This window comes from Rhineura floridana, chromosome 3 (assembly GCF_030035675.1).
Source record: "Rhineura floridana isolate rRhiFlo1 chromosome 3, rRhiFlo1.hap2, whole genome shotgun sequence".
NCBI lineage: Eukaryota > Metazoa > Chordata > Lepidosauria > Squamata > Rhineuridae > Rhineura > Rhineura floridana.
Genome location: NC_084482.1, coordinates 31,976,983 through 31,993,705, shown reverse-complemented (window position 1 = coordinate 31,993,705; position 16,723 = coordinate 31,976,983). Strand labels below are relative to the sequence as shown.

The 16,723-nt window shown below is 43.5% G+C and overlaps 1 protein-coding gene across 8 annotated transcripts in view; it reads right to left on the bottom strand.

Moving 5' to 3' along the window:
• Window positions 1–7,670: 7,670 nt before the first annotated feature.
• ASIC1 (acid sensing ion channel subunit 1) overlaps window positions 7,671–16,723 on the bottom strand; it is a 219,432-nt gene continuing 210,379 nt past the window's right edge. For 6 of the 8 annotated variants that reach the window (XM_061615240.1, XM_061615235.1, XM_061615234.1 and 3 more), the window contains 3 exons: window positions 15,812–15,891; window positions 14,146–14,250; window positions 7,671–11,341 (listed from right to left, as the gene is read on the bottom strand). In XM_061615240.1, coding sequence (XP_061471224.1) covers window positions 11,237–11,341; window positions 14,146–14,250; window positions 15,812–15,891 — 290 coding nt within the window. In that variant the 3' untranslated portion in view covers window positions 7,671–11,236. Of the gene's footprint in view, window positions 11,342–12,798; window positions 12,870–13,797; window positions 13,852–14,145; window positions 14,251–15,811; window positions 15,892–16,723 lie in introns of those variants that run through there. The other 2 variants (XM_061615238.1, XM_061615236.1) reach the window with 2 other exon arrangements.

The window sequence follows — 16,723 nt, the reverse complement described above, 5'->3', positions numbered from 1 at the left end:
CTGATTTTTAATTAATTTAAGCATTTTTGCATGGAACTGAATGATAATGTCGGGCATGCTCAGTAAGAACCAACTGTCAGTGTTCTAGAAGCCAGACTAACAGCTGCTGGGCTTGCCTAATTATTTTTATTCAATTTCTATACCGCCCACAGCCAACGGCTCTCTGGGCGGTGTACAACATAAATATAAAAGTACAATAATATAGTAAAATCACATAATAAATACAAACATACAACAAAAATTCCCCAGAGCTAAAAACATATTACACAATTTAAATTTAGTATACCAGAATGTACTAAAATATACTAAAATATGCTAAAATGCCTGGGAAAAGAGGAAAGTTTTAACCTGGCGCCGAAAGGATAATAATGTTGGCACCAGGCGCACCTCGTCCAAAACACTGTTCCGTAGTTCGGGGGCCACCACTGAGAAGGCCCTAGTTCTTGTTGTCATCCTCTGGGCACCACACCCACACCAGACATTTGTTCCACTTTAGACAGTCTTCCCCAAAAGAATCCTGGAAAGTGGGAGTTTGTGAAGGGTGCTGAGAGGAGACTCCTATTCCCCTGACAGAGCTCCAGTGGCCAGAGTGGTTTAACAGTCAGCCGCTCTGATTGAAGCTGTGTGAGGGAACTGCATCTCCTAGCAACTTTCAGCACCCTTCACAAACTACACTTCCCAGGATTCTTTGGGAGAAGCCATGACTGTCTAAAGTGAAATAAATTTCTGGTGTGGATGTGGCCAGCAATATCTTTGGCTTAAATTTGGGTGGGAGGCTACATGTGCCTGCTGTAGAATAAAAAGGTGGGGGAAACCCTGAAAGAGAATGATACTGTTCACAATGTTTTCCTTTTGGAAACGAAAGGGCCTTCCCCTCTGCCCAGTACCCACCCATCCAATCTCCTCCCCTCTCCCTCCCTCCCTGCCCCCCCCTCCCCTCCCTGCCCCTCCCCCAGGTCAGTTTCACCTATTCTAAGCATGATTGCACAGGAGTAAATCCCATTGAACTCGAAAAGCATGCATATGATCAAACCTGCCCTCCCCTCCTCCTCCCTCCTATTCCCTCCCTCTTGCCCCTTCCCTCCCCCTTCCTTCACCCCTCATTTCCCCTTCCAATCTCCTCCTAACCCCTTCTCCGTCCCCTCCCCCCCACTGTCCCCCTCCCCATGATAAGTTTTACCTATCCTAACCATGATTGCACAGGAGTAAATTCCACTGAACTCAATAAGCATGCAAATGATCAAACCTGCCCTGCCCTCCTCCTCCCATCACCTTCCTTTTGCCCTTTCCCCCCTTCCTTCATCACTCCCCTTCCAATCTACTCCTTCCTCTCCCCCTCCTTCTGCTCCCCTCTCTCCCCCTTCCTCCTTCCCTCTCCCCCTCCTCCTCCCACATGGTCAGTTTTACCTATCCTAGCCATGATTGCCCGGGAGTAAATCCCACTGAACTCAGTAAACATGCAAATGATCAAACTTGCCCTCTCCCTCCACCTCCTGCCTGCTCTCATCCCCCTGCTCCCAACCCTTCCCCATCCCCTGTGGTCAGTTTCAACTATCCTAAGCATGATTGCATAGGAGTAAATCCCACTGAACTCAATAAGCATGCAAATGATCAATCCATTCTCAGCAAACTTGCACAGGATCCCATTTCTTATCTCCTGGATTAAAAAACAGAGAAATTCACTAATAGGCAAAAAAACTTGTGGTTTAAGAACGTACCTATAGCCAACATATATTTTTATCAAACTTTAAAAAGCAGGGAAATGGGGCAGCTCTAGTGAATGTACCAGTGGAGCAGGAGACCTGACCTCCTCTCTGAGATATTGTACTGCCCTACAAATTTGTCAAAATGCAAACACAATTTGGGCTGGTCTTTCACAGTCCAATCCACTTGCTGTGTAGCTTGGAAGAATTTGGTAACATGCCTCTGAGCATATGGTGAGTGGTGGCAACACCTGCAATCAGCCCAAATAACAGAAACAAGACATGTGCTGTGCTGATCTTATTTTAGCAGGGAGGAAGCAACAATATTAAAACAGTTGATATAGTTCAGATAGTCAGTTTAAATGTTTGATTTACTTTGCAATTTTAGTGAAGTTTCCTATAGTAAATCATTTTCTTTTGCTCTTGTTTATGTGAATATGTGAAGTACAGCCATACTTTGCACACTAAAGACAAGCTCCAAAAGCAATTGTGGAATAATGGCACTGATTGTTCTGCAGTATAGTTTCCAATGGACATGAGGAGTGTCTCAGTTTGTACAAGATTCAGATTCCTGCATTGAGCAGGGGGTTGGACTTGATGGCTTTATAGGCCCCTTCCAGCTCTTCTATTCTATGATTCTAAGATAAAACAGTGGGAGGTAAAATATATTCTAGCAAAAGTATAGGTGTGCTCTTATGTTTTTAATTGACCATGCCCACCTTTCCTTAAGTGGAGTAATTTAAGCATAGCAGGCTGAAAACATGCATCTTGGGCAGGCCAAGTTTGTTTTTTCCAACAACTTGTCATTGCTTAAGTAGCACCATATTGTAATCAGTCTGATTTTACATCAAACTGCAGCTTCAGATTCAACTGTTAATGCACCCAAAATAGAAATAGAACATAACCTCCAGTTTGAAACACAAAAGGCTGTCTCCACCATCATATGACATTGATCAATAAAAAGGCTTTGAAATTAATAAAAATAAATTTGACACAGATTTCTAGGATGAATAATGAGAGAAATATAATAAATAGCTGACATGGTCTAACCTCCCTGCAAACTTTGTGCAAACAAAGCAAGATGAATGCTCAATAAACAGGTCATCTAGAAGTGACCACAGTGTATTTGTGATGCACTGAGCCAAATGCAGCTTACCAGAAACACAGCTTGCTTTGGATTGCCAGGTGTCTGATAATGTCCCTGTTTTTGCAATGCCAGAGAAGCAGCAAAAACAAGAGGTTTTTCAAGTCCCTGATGATGGGCTATCATTAATCATTATATCCATGGTCAACTTTAGCGTTATTCTGATCCTGCTTACATTATCCCAATGTATACTGCAGCCAGAATTAGTCGTCTTCATGATGCATTAACATATGAAGGACAATTAATTCCCAGCACCACATGTTTCTGTTAAATGGAGATTCAGAGGACAAAATAAAGTCATTAATGACACCTGATAATACAGAAGGCAACAGTCATTGCTAGTGAGGCAGTTTGCAGCTGTTCTTCTGGAAACGTGTGTTACACAACCAACATATAAAATATGTAATGATGGGTCTACACCCGGCGCATCCATGCTGACACAGTCTGGGTAGAATACAACTGCTTCCTTCTCCATTTCAAAAACTTTCCAGACAATGAAAAAACAAAACGCTGTATTTCTTTGAAGCACTATGTTTACGCTATCACTGTTCCAGCACCAATACAGAGGGAGCTTTGTACAATTGTATTCCTGTTTGTACCTTCAAAAAAATGTTGAAGAGGTTGTGCACAGCCTTCAAAAATTAGTCCCCCCCCCAAAAAAATAGCTGCTTATTGCTGCAGAAGGAAAGGGCATATTTGATATTTATTTCTTTGATGTTTCTATTTTATTTATTTATTTATTTATTTATTAAATAAATCTCTCCAAAGAGACTCAAGGTGGCTAACAAAGAGTAATACATCATAAAAACAAACATAATCCCAAAATCCCTCCAATGTACACTTAAATTAATAAGTTTGCAATATCCTTAAACTAATAATTCTGTCTTTAATTATCTATAAAGTCCATGACTCAAAGCAATTAACTTGTCATGGCTTGATCGCGCAGGTTTGAATTTCTTTTTCTACTTCTTAATGAGGAATAGGATTACTTGAAATACTTTTGACCATGTTTTGCTTTATAAAGGAAGGTAAAAGACAGTCTATATCATTAATAACTTTTGAAGTTTTCCTCCAGTTATGTTCTTTTTACTAACATCCTCAGCTAAAAAAAGATTTCCTCTGGTCTCATTTGCCTGTGTTGTAAGAGTTTTTTTTCCCTCAGCTGAAACCAGACTTGGAATATTGCTGTTCTTCACTAAAAAGTTGAATCTTTTTATTTTTTCAAGTTGAGCTGCAACTGACTAGTTCTCTTCAGGAATAAACTGTGGTGTGTCTGTATACATCTCTCTGTCATTGTTCAAGCTTCTGCACAATTCCACAGCTGTGACATTTTTCATAGCGCCCAGGATGATCTATCTCGATAATCTATTTGTTTCTCAGGCAAACTCCTAAAGCAATGTAAAACAGCATATTACAATTGGTGTTCACCTCTTTTACAGTGCAATCCTAAATAAGCTGTTTTAATTCACTGGGGGATTCACTGGGTATAGGATTGCAGGCTTAATATAGGTATGTGGGGTTTTTTTAAAAGGGGCTTTCTATGAGCATGTCTGAAGTTGATGGATACATCAAGGAAGCAGGTAACTTCTAGTGAAGTTGTTAAAATATATACATACAACTGTAAACAGTTTGCAGAAGGTACAGACATAGAGGGGGAAGTTATGTCACTCATCCCTAGTGATGCAACAGATGCTGTCCAATAGGTGCATGTAACTCTCAGGCAACCATAGTCAACACTGACACTCAAAACTGAAACGGCTATTCCAGCTGGTGGAAGGATTTCTTTTTTTGTCAGTGAGAAATATTGAGTGTTGGGAAGAATGTAATTGTACCAGCTCTACCCTGAGGTGATCTACCTAGATATCCCACTACAAATGTATAGTTATGCTTCTTGGCTGCTGTCTTTCTGAAAACAGTGAAAGGGAAGAGATTGCAGGGTGGGAGACTAGCAAACTGCTAGGATAGAGTTTGTCAGACTTTTGATACCCAGAGCGCAGATTTTGTTTTTCTGGAACAAGACTAGATACATTCTTACTCTCTTCCTTGAAATGATGAACTCTTCACATACTGACAGTAAGCAGGTTTTCAGGAGTCAGTGCTGCACAGGGCCTCCCAGCTCCAATTGAGTGGTGGATGCATCCAACACACTGGTACCATTCAGTTTCAAGCCTCTCATGGCACACTGGGGGGCCGCAGCACGTGTGTAAACACCCCGCAAGCAAACCAGAATGAATGCTCATTGTCATATAACCACCCCATGAACAAATCAAAACAAATGCTCAGTAAAGACCAGACATAGTCTAACCACTGCATAAGCTTTGTGCAAGCAAATCAGGATGAATGCTGAATAAAACAGGTTGCCTAGAGAAGCCCTTAAAAGCCATGCTCAGTAAGTAGAAACAGACAGAATAAAAGTATTTTCATCAGCCATGCCAACAATGCCTTCATCTGGAATGTCACTTTTTAATGTGAGACAGAAGGCAGAAGAGGTTTTTTTTTAAATTAAATGCACACATAGGGGAAGGCACCCAACCTTTTATTGGTTCTACATTCAAATTACAGACATGAGAAATGCAAAAGGCAATTTAAGTATCACTTGTGGTTAAATGGCCAAGGATCAGCACTGTGTGCTGTACCTCTGGTGTCACAACATAGTGACTCTGAGCACATCCAAAGTTTCTTTTTTTTTACTAAACAAGCCTCCACTAATCTGGGTTTTGGTTTAAGGACTTCTAAGGTGAAGAAAGTGACTTCCAGGCCAGCCAGCCACTGGTGAGTCAATGGACTTCCAGAGCATTGCTCACGATTGATGGAACATACTAAACTCAGTAAAAAAGATAAAAGTGTGTGTGTGTGGGAAGAACAGCCCTTCCCCAACCTTGCCCAATGTGATACTCCCTCCTAAACAGAGGGCTCATCTACATGGTGATTTAGTGTGTGATTGGTGCTATTCAATCTCTTTAATTTGTATGGTTCACATGATGTTACTGGGAAACTGACGCTATCATGCAGTTTCCCCCCTGTAAATCTGTACTAACCCAGTCTGCTGATAATACAAACAAGTTTAGAACAATACAGCTCCACTCCACCTCCACATGTCTTTGAAGACAGTTTGCTTTGATGGTTTTTAGTGGGCAGATGAATCATAACTTTCAGCTCTTCCCCTTTCTCCGCCCACTATCTCCCATTAATACCATTTTGTTTCTGGTGGTTTATCCAGCAAACTCCAACTGTTCTCCCCCCTTCACCGTTTGCTGCAGCCCTCCCTTCCTGCCCAAGTAAACTTGCTTCACTCCTTGCAACAAGCGATGGGAATTGCCATTGGATTTTATAATTCTTCCTCATATTCTCAATCTTTGTGGAGGGAATTTTGAAGTAACTTCTCTCTGCACTTGGTTTCCAACTTTTTTTCCTAACAAATCTGTGGATTTTTTAAAAAAAGTTGCCTAGAATATTGATATTAATATCAATATTTTAAAGAAAATATCAATATTGATATTTTGATAAAACATCAATATTGGTATTGATATTTTGAGAAAATATTGATATTGATACTGATATTTTATCAAAATATGGATATTATTTTCTTCAAAATATCGATCTATTTTTCCAGCAGGGAAAAATTGGTGGTACATGCCCTGGTCTCCTCTCGCCTAGACTACTGTACTGCTCTCTATGTGGGGTTACCCTTGAAAACGGTCCAGAAGCTGCAACTGGTACAGAATGCGGCAGCTCACCGGATTAAAGGCCGCCACCGGCAAGATCACATTACTCCAGTGCTGAAAGAGTTGCACTGGTTACCAGTTGTTTTCCGGGCCCAATTCAAGGTGTTGGTTTTGACCTTTAAAACCCTGCACAGTTTCGGCCCAGTCTATCTGAAAGAGCACCTCCAGCATCATCAGCAATGCCACTCAACAAGATCAGCCTCAAAAGACCTTTCCATCTCACCAGTTAAAACAGCTAGACTGGTGGACTAGGGAGAGGGCTTTTTTCAATTGTGGTCCCCACTCTGTGGAATTCCCTCCCAAATGATCTCCGCCATGCCCCCTCTATGATAAGCTTCCGCTGGGTCTTAAAGACCTGGCTCTTCAGGCAGGCTTTTGGGCTGAATTATGTTTTGTTATTATTGTTTGAGATTTTTGATGCTCTAATGTAATTTGTATGTTTTTATGTTGTACGTCGCCCAGAGTGGCTGGATAATCAGCCAGATGGGCGACTAATAAATTCAATAAACAAACAAACAAACTCAGAAAAAGCAAGGGGCAGCGGAGAAAGTGGGACAGATGACCCCACTTCTTTTCACCCGCCAAACTTCAGGAAGCAGTGGGGGCAGGAGGGAGTGGAAATACTGCACAGGTCAAAAATCTGTGCACATGCCCAATAACTGAGCAACCAGAGGGAGTAAAAATGTAAAATTAAGAGGACAGTGCCACAAGGAAACAACAACACTAATCCTTCTCATAGGAATGCCTACTTGTGTGAATGGAAAACAATGAATTTGAGGCTACCATTGGGCACGAAGTGTGGACCTTGCAAATCTATTATGATGGTAAAAGCAGTGCGTTTGCTACAAAGAAATGCTGCCATATGGATAAGCCCGGAGTGTGGAGCTGGCACTGGTGCCCACCTCTGCACTGCATGATGATTGCTTCCAGCAGTGAGAACCAGCCCTACATTACTATGGTGCTGTCAAAGTAAAGCAAAATAAAAGCAGGAATGATACTAATTGTGACAGATTTCTGCAGTAAAGCTAAGGAGGACAAGGCAGAGTCTCCATGGTTGATACCATCCTTTATATCATTGTTAAAGAAGAGCAAGTTTTGATATACAATGCATTTGTCATCTTCTTGTGCTTCCTATGAAAATGTGTACATAGTACAGATACCAGAGAGAATTCAACACTTTATACACTTGAAGGCATTCAGAGATCGATAGTTGGAAAAAAAATTATAATGGCACAATATCAACGCTTTTGATGCTACCAGATGGGTATATACACTGTCATGGAGCATATAGAGGAGTGTGTATGTATATATCTATCTATATATGTACATATATATATATAATAATATATATAATATATTTTATACATAAGAAATATAAAATGAGCATGAAGTAGTAAAAATGGTTAAATTAAAAAGAGGTCAAATTTGAGCCCTATCTTCAAAAGCTTTCAAGCAGAAAAGTAGAAACAACCAAATGAAAAATAAAGAAAAATGAACCCCCCCCACTCTCAAAGTAAAGACCCTCTCCAGAAAGGTCCATGTTAAAAGTTCCAGCCATAGCAGAGTTGTCGCATCTTTGGGAAATTAGGGCCTAGTTTTATTCAGGGGGCCAAACATGAACAGCAAACACCCTTTTAATGAGAAAGTTCAGACCACCAAGCCCTAGCATAATTAGGATCAAAATAAAGCTTTAAAAACACACACACTCAAAATGAGATTTTATTGCAGAAGCTCTTAAAGATAAGGAGAACTTTGGCCTTGGGGAGGCTGCACATGCAGCATACCTAAATTAATGTTGAGGGAAGAGGCTGGACTGGGACAGGCACTAGATGCTGTGGGCGCCCAGGCTGGGAGGGAGCCTATTTCCTTTAAAAGTGAAAAAGCAACACAATTGTTGGCATATCTCCCATCCCCCCCCCCCCGAAGGGCATAAAAATGCCAAGTAGGCAAGCGTGTCTGAGAGGCAGTTTAGTAGTGGGTATCTTTGTGCCATCAAGTCCCATGGCTCCCATGGGGCTACAGATAGATACCTGGGACTCCACAGGGGCATGTTTCTTCTGCAGCCTTTCACTTAATCCCCATAATGTAATCAGAATTTCTCTATTTTCCCCCTTTTCTCTTTACAGCCATAGGCTCATAAGGCATGGGAGGAGCACAGGCCTAGTCCCCTGCCACTCTGCAAGGTCTCTCACACATATTAGCCCACCACTGATGAACCTAAATAATCCAGATTTACTTTGACTGTTGATTCTTCCTCCCCCTTGGCCGGTTCATATCCCATACTGGTGTGTTTTATAACTTGGATGGCTCCAGTGAGTTGTGAGCCAAGACCAGCTGAGCCACCACCAAAGGAGTGGGAGAGGACATCAACAACAGCTGGATGTAGATAGGATCATAGGGTGAGGTCATAGGTCTCTAATCCCCACCTGCTAAGGCCTCCAGTTCTCAACCTTGTCAAGTTGTAGCTTCATACAAAATTTTTAGAAAGCTTTTTCTCCCCCCCAGTAAGACCTGGAGTGCTTCATACATATACCTTCACTCAGAACAGAGCTGGGCAGACAAGCTCACCAGAATCATTTTGTAAAACAATTTCAGACAAGCCTCTCCACCAATGGTGGTATCAGTCCCTCATTTAGGCTGAGTGATTGGAAAAATTTTGGATAACAAGCCTGGGCTTTTTAAAAGGTGATTTTAAATAGGAACATGAATCTGCCATATACTGAGTCACACCATTGGTTTATCTAGCTCAATACTGTCAGCACTGACTGACAGTGGTTCTCCAGGGTTTCAGATCTTTCCCAGCCCTACCTGGACATGCTGAAGATTGAACCTAGGACCTTCTGCTATGGTAGGAACAGGTGGTAACTGCTTTTGGGAAGAGGTCATCTCCTCTCATTGTGATAAATTTTCACCACCATTCTTGTCTTCTCAGGATGAGCACTGTGAACAGGTTGTACGGGAGGTCAAATCAGGCCAGAAACAAACACTACAGAAGGAAACCCAAACCACCCTCCCTAATCTATGCCTTCCATGGTACACAACTCTCCTAGCAGGGGAAAACGTCTCCTGAAAGGGAGCCCTCCATCTTGGTGACCTTCCCATTCCACAATCAGGTTGTGGTAACACAGATGTTCCAAAACAGGACTTGGTTCTGCAAAGCATCAGATAAATCCAGGAGGCTTTCATTGCCAAGAGAGACACCTTCACTCCCCTGAGCTGCTTTTTATTTCTGTCTATGCTGATGATGCTTAATAGCCAAATTAAAAAAAAATGTTTTCCACCATTAGCATGCATTTGCCTGGAGTGGAAACCCTTTGTGTGTTTCTGATGGTGGCATGTTTTCCCCCCTCATCATCGCCAGCAAACTACTGGCCCAAAGGTAGGACAGGCCATGTCTGCGCAACGCCTGTAGAAATTTAGGGGCAACAAGTTTTCTGCATTGCACTAAAGCAGAGCTATTATTGACACTTGCCTACAGGTCCCCCCTGTTCCTTCAAGCCATGGTGCTGAGGCAGGAACTGGCATGGTTCACCCCTACACATGTGCACAGCCAAAGGAATAATGGTGTGTTCTTTCTGCCTTTTAGCCTGGATTGGGCTAAAAGGTTGCCATGCCACTGTAGAGGGGAAAAATGAAACCCAGGATCAAATGCAGCAGGGCAGGCTGCTCTCTCTTCCCCTTTCAGAAGTTGTGGAACTATAAAGTGAGACTTGTTTGAAAACAATTTTGTATCCTACTGCAAAATGGCACACAGTACTTGAGAATTTCCACATAACCCCCAAGAACATGCACAGAAGGGGCCCAGGCAGCACATAACGTCAATGTTTTAAACTTTGGAACAGCTCATCACCTATCATTCATCTGCCTTTCATATGTGGTGGGGGGTAGTTGGGGACAAAGCTCAGACCCAGAGAAGAGTCCAGGCTAGACAAAAAGGGAAACTATTAGTTGGGTGAGACAAGTAGTTGGTAACATGTCCTCTTCAAGTGGGCCCTCACAGTTCAGTTACGGTCTTGCTACAGGAAAAGCCTTGGCTGTGGTTTCCCATAATACACAGCAAGATGGTGATGGTAGTGGGGGAAGGAAATTGATGTAGCACCTCCTTTGGATAGTGCAAGTGATCATTACAAACTGAACACTGTGGGGGAACAGCTTGGCTGGCACGCCTGTAGGTTCTTCTTGGCATTGAGATTAAAAGAAAGAGGGCCTTCATACAAGATGGCCACCCACACACAAGGCTCATTGTGGGCATGGAGCAGCATGGCTGCAGGAGGGGCGTACAGGCAGTCAAGACTTCCCTGCATGTGGATTGGAGAAGGCCATGCCCTCGCCTTCACTCGGCACTGCAAAATGTTCTCTTGGCAGCTCTTCTCACTGAGTTAAAAGTTCAAGGGCATCATTGGGACAAGAGCAGAAACTAGCATGAGCCTGACAGCACAGACATCCCCCACTGCCCCCACACACCCCGCCTCTGTCCAGTTTGCTCTGTGTGCGTATCACTGCCTTGGCCTGGGGCGGGTGGGTTGAGGAGGGGCTGCCTCTTCTGGGAGTCTGAGATAGAGGCCCTGACAAGGAGGTTGGCAGGTTCGTGGGCTGGGCTGGGCCAGGGCTGCTCAGCATGGGCCCTTCCCTTTGGTAGTGTTAGTTGTACATCCAGTGGTCAGTTAGCAAGTAAAGTCCTCAAAGGTTCCCCGGGCCGGATGGTGAGGTAGGATGTTGGCTGCGTACGTCATGCCTGCTGGATGGCCTCGGATGTTCTCACATGGGTTCTGGGGAGCAGCGGAGGGAAAGGAGAGAGGAACATAAACACAGTGGTCACAAATTTAGCATGATAAAACATGAAATTATAATAAATCCAGAGGGGGGCACAGTTCCAGGATTTGGGGATCCTCAACCCAGAAACCATCAGTGGGCCTCCTCAACACCCAGTGGGGATGGTGCATGAACTGAAGAAACACTTCTGGGCTACACTCTGACTTTGGATGGAGCCAGGTCCACACCTGCACCATACATTTAAAGCACTGTTATACCATTTAAAACAGTCATGCCTTACCCCAAAGAATCCTGGGAACTGCAGCTTGGTAAGGGTTTTGAAAGGAGATCCCTATTCCCCTCACAGAGCGACAGTTCCTAGAGTTCACTGGGAAGAGGGATCAATTGTTAATCAACTCTGGGTAGCTCTGTGAGGGGTACAGGGGGTCTCCCAACAACTCTCAACACCCTTAATCGACATTTCCCAGGATTCTTTGGAGGAAGCCATGATTGTTTAACGTGGTATGATACTGCTTTAAATGTATAGCGCAATGGGGCCAAGTCCTCAGTGTGTACCTCACTATGTCTTCCACAGTGGATTCTAAAGGAGCTTCATCTCTGTTTCACATAAGGCAAAGGAAGATAAGAGATGGTGCTTCCTCCCTCCTCCATTACCCCACACAAACCAAGAATGGCATCACTCTTCCCTTGGTGGGATCTTTACTGGCCTTTAGACTCTATCTTGATGGACACTGGTGCCAGCTATGGTAACAGGGTGGAGTAGTAAGGGGCCATTTAGACGTCAGGGGAGTATATAGAGTTCTTTGTGGGTGTGAAGAATCATGGAACAACAGCGGTGACATGTCCTTCCCCAGAGTTCACCCACAAGAGAACCTCAAACTATGGGTACCTGGAGAGTGCTCCCATCAGGAGAACAGAATCTGTACCACTCATTCACCGGCACTCATTCCACATTACAGGAGAGGCCAGCACTTGAGTGGAGCTGCCAATTCTCTCTGCAACCCCATTCTATGCCTGCAGTAGCTGCACAAATATTGGGTGATTTCTTTTCTCAGTGATGGGGAAAAAGGTTTGTCTGCCATGTTTTTGTTTTGTTTTGTTGCACAGCTGTTAAAGACAAAAGAGCTCCGCCGGTGAACAAAGACAGGCTAGATGAAGTGAACAAAGTGGGTTGAGGTGCTGGCTGACAGGTGCCTTTGGGTGGATACAGATGGTGAGAGGCCATAGGTGCATGGGCAGAGACCAGGGAGAGCCACTGCCAGTCAGTGTCTTCCTGGGATAGCTGAACCAATGGATTGATTAGGAGTCTAGTTCGAAGTTTAATTCACCACATTCAAAACAGCCAAATATAAAACAGGCTGTCTATCTTTTGAAAATTCTGAAGCTCCCTTGGAAACAGGCAGAGGCTGCTGGAGTGGGCTGTAGACAAAGGAAAGCAAGAGCCATTGGCTGCCTTTTTACATCTGTTGTTTTATCTCAGCTTCTCATCTCTCCTTTAGCAGCTGATTGTTCTTTGGGATGCAGCTGGAGAGGAGGAGAATGATGGACAATTAGAAAGGTGCCCAGTGGAACTTGCTTGCCTGTGTTTTTGCATGTAGCCTGTTTGTTTGGCAGGTTCATATGGGCACATAAGATGATCAGGATCCATGGAATAGCTACCTAAAAAAATTAACATCCCTGATCTCTATGTATGGATGTGAAAGTTGGAGAGTGAAAAAAGCGGATAAGAGAAAAATCAACTCATTTGAAATGTGGTGTTGGAGGAGAGCTTTGCACATACCATGGACTGCGAAAAAGACAAATAATTGGGTGTTAGAACAAATTAAACCAGAACTATCACTAGAAGCTAAAATGATGAAACCGAGGTTATCATACTTTGGACACATAATGAGAAGACATGATTCACTAGAAAAGACAGTAATGCTGGGAAAAACAGAAGGGAGTAGAAAAAGAGGAAGGCAAAACAAGAGATGGATTGATTCCATAAAGGAAGCGGCAGACCAGAACTTACAAGATCTGACAGGGTGGTTCATGACAAATGCTTTTGGAGGTCACTGATTCACAGGGTAGCCATAAGTCGTGATTGACTTGAAGGCACATAACAACAACAACCCTGTAACCTGTATAGGGAGATGATCCTTTGTAACTCTCTGACTAAGCAGTTAAGCTTGGCGTCAACACCTTTTCACTTCCTTAGATCTCCAAGGGACTGCATGGGGATGGTTATTCTGAGCTTTACCATGAGGCTGGAGTCTATGCACTGACTACTTCACCATGCAGAAGGGGTTTAAGTGGCTACCAGTCATGTTCTGAATCCACTCTTGGGCCATATCTACACTGAGGACTAGTTAACAATAATTTACTATAGTACAGATGTAGAATATTTTTCTGTATGCTTAATCCACCCTTCCTCAACTTGGTGCCTTCCAGATGTTTTGGGCTACAACTCCCATCAGTCTCAGGCAGTATGGCAGGGGGCATCAGACTGGAGAAGGCTGGCTGATCCCTATAGATGGAAGTAAGTATAACAGTAATTCCCTCTTGCAAGGGAATCTTGGAAGCTATAGGTGGGAGATGAGGGTGGAGGCTAAAGGATCCCTGGCAAAGAAGTGTCAGCCTCTTCATGGGAGATATGTTGGGGAAGCTGGGATAGTTAAAGTGGTATAAAGTTGATATAATTAGTTATGTGGCTAGGCCACTGAGTGCAGATGTTAAGATTCTGGTGGGGGAGTGATGTCACATGACAAGGGAATGAATGTACTGCACAGTATGGTGAATGCTATGGAGCTTAGACACTTACGTGGCGCTTCACATCATCCAGGCTCAGGGCTACCCCCTTGTCACTGTTGTTGCCTTTGTGTTTCTTCTGGCACTTGCCACGGCGAGAGAAGCGGTACTTAATAATCTAAAGATCGAGCGAGAAGGTACGTTGGTTGTTTGGAGCAAACTTTTTTTTATTATTTAAATGTGTTATAAAATGGTAAAACCGTTGTTGCTAAAACAATTGTTGCTATTCTTTCACTGATTTGGGTTGCTAGGACTTTCATGTAGAGTGTGTGTTTGTGAGTCTGCGCACAAGCAAAAATACTAAGCAGTTGAGTCACAGCACTTTTTTAAGGCTTAAACTGGGTCATATCCACACCATACATTTAAAACACTCTTATTCCACTTTAACAGTCATGGCTTCCTCCAAAGAATCCTGGGAATTGTAGTTTGTTAAGGGGTACTGGGAATTATAGCTCTGTAAGGGGTCTCCTGACAATTCTTAGCACCCTTTGATTGATTGATTTAGTTAGTTAGTTAGTCACTTTTCTTCACAAAAGTGAAGCCAAAGTGACTTACAATCAACTAACAAACTACAGTTCCCAGGATTCTTTGGAGGAAGCCATGATTTGTGTTTATTGTTACCTGAAGATCTCTATATGACTTACAAGACTGTTAAAAACACGAATAAATACATTATACCATAAAAACAAAACAAAAACGACAAAAAATAACAACCGCCTTAACAGCCACAGGAAGCATTGGCAGCATACTAATAACAAACAATATCATCTTAGTCTAGGATGCGGATGTGACCCTGGTAAATAAATGTTGACTTCAGTGAAGTTTCTATGTGGCCTATGACTGCAAAGGAGGCTTTAGAAATGCCAAGAGCACAAGTGGGAGCGTTTTCTTAGAGACAGAGAGGGGTTTCAATATAGTGATGAAAGTGGAGGAGTGAGTCATAAAGAGGACCAGCACCAGGCTGAGTGCCTCAGAGCAGTGGGGGGGGAAAGTGGAGTGGAGATGAGGGTGCTCAGTTTGCTGCTATGAGAGCATCTCTGTGTAATGGTAAAAGCGGCAAAGATTGGGACCACCAGCATCTTGGTGCCATGAGAATATAGCAAGAGAAAGGAGAAGGTATAATGGAGGGATATCTAGCCCCCAATTGTGGGGCCTGATTGGCCTTCCCCCAGCAAATTTTCCTGGTCTTCCAAGACCCCACCGATTTGAGCATTTGGGGGGCAAAAAGGGGGAATTAAAGCAAACACAGTGCTGGGGTAAGCAGAGACTAGTGCCCTGACAGAGATGCAAATCACCCCTTCTCTGGTCAAGCATTTGATGAATGGAGAGGAGATAATGCATGGATCAACTGAAGTGTGTGTGTTGTGCAAGTGTGTGTTTGCCTGTGCATTTGAGAGTGAGGGCTGGCCTATTTTTGGCCATGCCCGCTGCTGGCATGTGGCCCTTGGGCCAAAAAAGTTCAGCCATTCCTGGTATAATGGGTAGCCCTACAAGACTCCCTTAGCACGGCAGGGTGAAAATCTCAAAGAAAGGGGTATACCATATTTAGAGTCTCCCATCCAGGCAGCTGACAGGGTCAAGCTTGCCTTGCATTACCAGTAGAACAGCATCATTCTCTAGGCTGTAAGCAGATCTGTACCCTTCCCTCCCCCCATTATGTTCCAGGGAGCCAAACTCACCTCGTAGGCGTAGTCAAATAGCTCCAGCACAGTTAATATACTGGCTCCAATGAACAGCCCCATCTGACCCCCAATGTCACCTGCAGACAAGAGGGGAGGGGAACAATAACCAGGCACTGAGATCTGGGACCTTTTCTTGATCCTTAAACTCTTCCAGTGCCTCAACACTCAAAGTCTCCAGACTTTGCAAAGTTATCCCAATCTATGCTGATGGGCAGGGGAGGAGATTGCCAACTGTCAGATATTTTACCTGGCCTGCCTGTCCCGTATTTTTGCCTCAGGTTTGCTATCTATCAGCTGTTTTGTTGAATAAAGCAGGCATTTTGTGATTTTAATATTTTTATTGGCCCCCACCAATACAGTAGATTCATTAGACTCTGCTCCGACAGGCTAAAATGTGCTAGGCCCCGCCTCTTACTTGTCCAAACCCCTTATGCCCTGCCAAAAACAGCCAGGCCACACCTCCTGAAAAAAACCCAAAGGCCTCCCTTTGCTCCACCCACTGACCGGTTTTGTTATGACCACACTTTGGCAGTCCTCTTTGTAGAGAGAAGAGTGCTTCTGTAGTCAAAGAAAATACTAACTTCTGTTCTTTGCTCATGTTTATGCTCCAGCCCAGTTTCATATTCTTGCTTTCTAGCTTGCTCTGGGAGATGTCAGCCACCGACTGTGTACAGGTATATGCTTTGCCCTTTAAACAACTAAACAACATTCTTCACACACCCCGAAAAACCTGACTTCTGTAGCACCCTGCCTGAAACCCTGGAGAGCTTGCTGCCAGTCAGTGTAGATAGTAGTGAGCTAGATGGACCAATGGTAAGACTCAAGTTTTACCATAAGGCAACTTCCCACTTTCCTTGCTTATTTTGTACCATTTATTTTGCTTCTGATGCTATATGAGGAGTGACAGCT